The 5,058-nt window shown below is 39.2% G+C and overlaps 1 protein-coding gene across 1 annotated transcript; it reads right to left on the reverse strand.

Annotated features, from left to right (window-relative positions):
* Positions 1–1,653: 1,653 nt before the first annotated feature.
* LOC134209974 (uncharacterized) lies at positions 1,654–4,721 on the reverse strand. Its single transcript, XM_062685991.1, has 3 exons — positions 4,698–4,721; positions 3,659–4,075; positions 1,654–2,136 (listed from the first exon to the last, which is right to left on the reverse strand). Exons 1-3 carry the CDS (start codon positions 4,719–4,721, stop codon positions 1,744–1,746), a joined length of 834 nt encoding a protein of 277 aa, XP_062541975.1. The 3' UTR covers positions 1,654–1,743.
* Positions 4,722–5,058: the final 337 nt, after the last annotated feature.

Genomic DNA, 5,058 nt, shown 5'->3' on the forward strand with positions numbered 1-5,058 from the left:
ATAATGCAGTGAAATCAATGCCATAGTCCGGCGTAGTTTGCCAAATGCACCGCTTTTGCTGAAGTTATCACCGTGTAGAATCGATTTTTCGAATTGCTGTGAAATTGACATTCTGTATATTAGGTATTGTTTAAACATTAAAATAATTAATTCAATTCTGAACGCCTAATTTTCATACAAGTCCGCGCTATGTTGTATTTTCTTCAACACTGTCGAAAAACCCGAACGTTTGTACACAATACAACTGCCATACAATCGAGGCGGCATTTAAAATTCGTTTTATATGCAGATTTCTCTAAAAAATATTTCACATTTGCTTTCCTAAAAAATACTATTTTCGAGCATATTGGATCGTAGAAATGAACAAATTTTCAGGTTCGGTGTCTAATCACAAAAATTTGTTGAAGTTATTCAACTCAGTTTAGTTTGGCTATTCTAAGCAATTTGAGACATAATTTGGCTGATCAAACATCTATTGGCCGGGGTTCTGCCAAACCACAGCAAGCGGCTTTTCGACTGATTTGTGATATTTTGTTCACAAAAGCAAACGGAAATCATTTCATACGTACATTTGTTGGCGCGCGGATGGTTGCTTTTGAATTTGCTGTCACGTTTTTGTTCGTTCTCGCAAGAAATAGGTTCGGCTGAAGACTATATTTTTTTTCAATTTTGGAATTTCCCGAATACCGGGAAATAATTTTTGAGATCCCGAAAATCCTGTTATACGCGAGACAAGAAAAAAGTCAAGGCAGTAATTTTCGTCTTTTCGTCATAGTTTCGAATGGATACACATGTGGAAGTGTTGGATTGACAAATGGATTGCGAGTGATTTGACTATGCGTCCAATTTGGGAATCTCGAACTCATTCAGTAGCCGCTAGGTTGCGAAGGCCGACGGAGGTCCTTCGTAGCTTAGTTGGTTAAAGCACTAGTCTAGCGTACTGAGGGTCGTGGGTTCGAGTTCCATCGAAGGGAAAGTGGTTACCTCCATTACGTTTTTTAAATCAATATCTTTCACATAATGTACATATTCACATATGAGTTTTCACAAAATTGTAAATTAATGTCCAAGTTGGGTGGTTTAATCCCCGGAAATAGGCAATTAACTTTGATTGAACGAAATGGACGTTGTTTTCGTTGGGTTTAGCTCGTACGACGATGGACGGAAATACCTGGGACGGGACTTGCAAAGAGGAAAAAATGTAACTTCATCTGCAACCAGCAAGCGCTGTCACGAATTGTCAGATGCAACCAGCACCTTTTTTTGTAAAAGTATTCGTAGCCCTCTAAAGGTATTCCGAATGATTTGGTTTTACGAGTACTTTTCACTTTGAAAAGTATTCTATAAAAGCTGGACTGTTTTTTATTGAACTGTTATGATTACGTGTTTTATTTCCGATAGGAAAATCTTTATAAAATAAGTTTACAAATCCGTAAATCACAAACACTTTTATTGTGCTCAGAAGATTCTACCCGGGTTTTAGGTGAAACACTCAAGGAAACAGTTGAGAATCGATGATCAACTGTGATGAAAAGAAGAACAAGTGTCAAAACAAGGAAAAGAAGCCGTCTTTGCAAGTCTCGTCTCAGCGAAATACCAGCCGTGTCCCTAGTTACAATTGTGAGGGATTTGATAAACACTTTCGGTTTGTCTAAACAGTTCAAATGTAATGGCATTTTTTATTATATACAAATCACAAATATGATAGCGGTTTATATTAATTCGAATACTCAACGCGAGCTCCTAGTCCTTTTCCAACTGAATCCGACAATGCCGCTTGAGATTTCCCAGCTCCGCCTCGTAGATGGCATCGTTGATAAGCTTCTCTGCGTATATCCGCTGTTCGTCGGGCAGGGCCCGCAACTTGAACGCAATGCTACGTCCAAACGCATCGTGCCGATCCTCACAACTGACGATCCGAAAATGATTCTGATCTACATGGGACATATCTTCAGGCTTCCTTTTTCTCGGGTTGTTCTCAACGGAAGGAGAAGGCACATCCTCGTTGACTGGTGGGTATTCGGCGGAGTAATCACAGTTTGACATGGCTAGCTCAAAGTTAGTAGCTTCAGTCGTTGTTGGTGAGGAACATGTATCGTAAGCGTCTTCTACGTACGGTTCCGGAGAGTCGACACCCTAAAGTAGAAAAAGTAAATTTGAGTACATAATTTATGAGACTATCCATGAAAAATTATTTGGCACTGGATCCTTTCAAGTGAGATCATGCTTCGAAGCATTAATGCCAACCTTCCCAAAGAACCCATAGGCTCATACTTGTTGAAGCATCTAACTTCGCATCAAATTGTTTGAATAAGTGCTGCATTAGAGATGCAAGTATAAATTTGATGGTACCTTTAGGATACGACAGACATGAAGAATTTTTATATTGAAGTGGCTTTCCACATATGATTTGTAAAGTGGATTTAGGAAGAGGAGGGCAATTTTGGTGACAATATAAGAAAATCGTACGAGCTACCTTCTGCCAGGAAGAGGAAGAGATGAGCATCAGCGTGGGAACTATTATTATTATAGCTTTATTAAAGAGGTTTCCAGCCGGAGACTGGTTCCCCTCTTAAGCGTGGGAACTAATCTGTCTTCACTGGCGAAAGAAAGTGCTCCGGTCCGATTTGCTCATATCCGTCGCGCGGAAAGGGTTCCATTCGACGAGTAATGGCTCTAAGATTCTTAATATGATATCAGCTAAGAGTGAAATCAGTAGTGATTCAGTTTCATTCCAAATTTTCGACCACTATTCTAGTTTGAATTGTAAAAGACGAAAACTATGGTTTTAGACAAGATTGTTTTATGTATAGGTTAGGTTATTCGACTTCGTTAGTAGATGCAGGGGGAAAATGCGGAGCACTGAATCCCCAGAGACGATGGTATTATGTAGAGACACGCGGAGAGAATAAATCGGGTACTAAAATCCCATACTAAAATCCAAAATGGCTGAATCGTGAATTTGGCAGATTGGAACACCTAGTGGTGTATTTATCTTGGGAATAACCATCGCGGGAAGGGGGAGTTCATTTTCAGTGCAAAACGTGAACAAACGAGCATAAATTTCATACAAAAATTCAAGATGGCTGAGTTGGGGATATTGAAGTCAGCACACCCCCTAATAAATGCATCCTGGGGCCTCATTGCGCATCTCCTTTCGACAGCTCTTTCGTATGACAGTTTGCATGATATGCTCGTTTCGAGTCGAGATGCGCAATGCCACCCCTGGTTTGAACGAATCAAAATTTTAAACTTAAAAGATAATTTCCTTATCCAAAATACGTGCATCGATGCACGTATTTTGGATGAGGAAATTATCTTTTAAGTTTAAAATCGATCGATCATAGTAACACGTTTTACAAAAAAAATGCTAATGACAAAATATCGATGTTATAAAATACCGAAGCTGAAACATTGATTTTTCGATATATTCATAGATACGACTTGAAAACTAAGCACGTGCAACCACGTTTCATATCAATGTAATTCTATATGATGGCCAATATTATATTTCATGTTATTCGAAGTGAAAATATCGAAATCCGATATGACCTACAAAAAATCGATACGGTCTAATATTGAACATCAAAAAATCAATTCGAAGCAAAAACATCAATATGTAGGTACTCAAAATTTTGCCCATACCCAGCCATCATACCTGCACTTTGACTCGTTCGATATCGATGCTGTCGCTGTCCGAGTTCACAAAGTCATCCTCTCCGTCCAGAAAACCCAACAGTGGATAGTACCACAGCGTAGGTACGTACTGGCTGCCCAACTTTTGAAACGCCTGCACCTTTCGTTTCTCCTTCCGGTAGTTGCTCCGCATGTTGTTAATCTTCTTGATCACCGATCCGCGGTTGGCATCCGGTTCCAGCTCGGACAGCTTCCTCACCATCAGCTTGTAGGCTTCGGTTTTCATCTCCCGGTTGGCGTAGTCTTTGCACTGCATTTTCCACAGGCATGGCAGACTTCTGTACAGTTCCAGAAATTCCTGAATAATGAGACGCGACATTATGTCTGAAAGTGAATATTGAACTGGAGGAAGCACATCACTGAATTTTAGATCAACAATCTAACTAATGAAGCATCAACAGGTCCACTGGTTGAACCAGACACCTGCAGGTACTGTACTGATATTGTACAGTTTTGGTGTTGTGTTTGTTTTGATTGATCGTCAGTTGGAGAGAAACAGAGCTGCCAGTTGAAAAATATCACAATTTGTATATCCAGTTTCTAGTTTAAATTTTTGTTCATATGGGTATTATAGCAATGTCATTATACATTATATTTACATACATTAATTGTACATTATTTTGTTCGAAATTGAATAATAAATGTTATCTCATATACGCCATAATTCTGAATTTGATTTGTTAATTATTTTTGTGATTTTTTCAGCAGTGAGCACGCATGTTAGCAAAAAGAAGCGATGAAATTGATGTTGTATTTCTTTGTTTAGCGATGAGATGAATATATGTTAAGTGAGATGGGAAATGAAACAGTTCCCTTACTTGAATAATATTTTTAATGCACTTTGTCAAGAATTTCGGCATTTTGAAATAATCTTCCTATGCTGTGCCATTGGACCCATCAAAGTAAACACGACCAGTTGTCTTCATTTTATTTTTACTTTGATTTGTGTATTTGTTCTGTCTGACCAAAATTATGTCGATGTCAAATCTTAGTCTGCTAACTGTCTGATGCAGTGGAGTAACCATTAGGGGGTTTGTCCTTCCAGAACTCGCATAGAACTGAATATCGTATTAGCACATTCAAAGTTAATTGCCTATATGCCGGGTATTAAGCCACCCGGTGTGGAAATTAATTACTATGTCTGAAACTTGATTATGCATATGCACAACATGTGATAGATTTAGTTCGGAAAAGGTATTGGAGGCTAACCGCCCTTCAGGGGGTTTGATCCCGACCCCAGTTCGCATGACAGGTGCTTTCCCTACTTAGCTACGAAGAACCGTCGTCCTCCACAGCTTAGCAGGTACCTGATGAAACCAAAATCCCAGCACCAGGTACCAGCCGATCTCTCGCAATACATTT

Source organism: Armigeres subalbatus, chromosome 2, assembly GCF_024139115.2.
Source record: "Armigeres subalbatus isolate Guangzhou_Male chromosome 2, GZ_Asu_2, whole genome shotgun sequence".
Classification (NCBI taxonomy): domain Eukaryota; kingdom Metazoa; phylum Arthropoda; class Insecta; order Diptera; family Culicidae; genus Armigeres; species Armigeres subalbatus.

Coding starts and splice junctions, on each gene's coding strand:
- LOC134209974 (XM_062685991.1), bottom strand. CDS start 4,721: ATGGTTACTCCACTGCATCAGACA. Junction 4,076..4,697: donor TTACTCCACTGCATCAGACA/GTTAGCAGACTA, acceptor TTCATTAGTTAG/ATTGTTGATCTAAAATTCAG. Junction 2,137..3,658: donor TCGAACGAGTCAAAGTGCAG/GTATGATGGCTG, acceptor TTTCTACTTTAG/GGTGTCGACTCTCCGGAACC.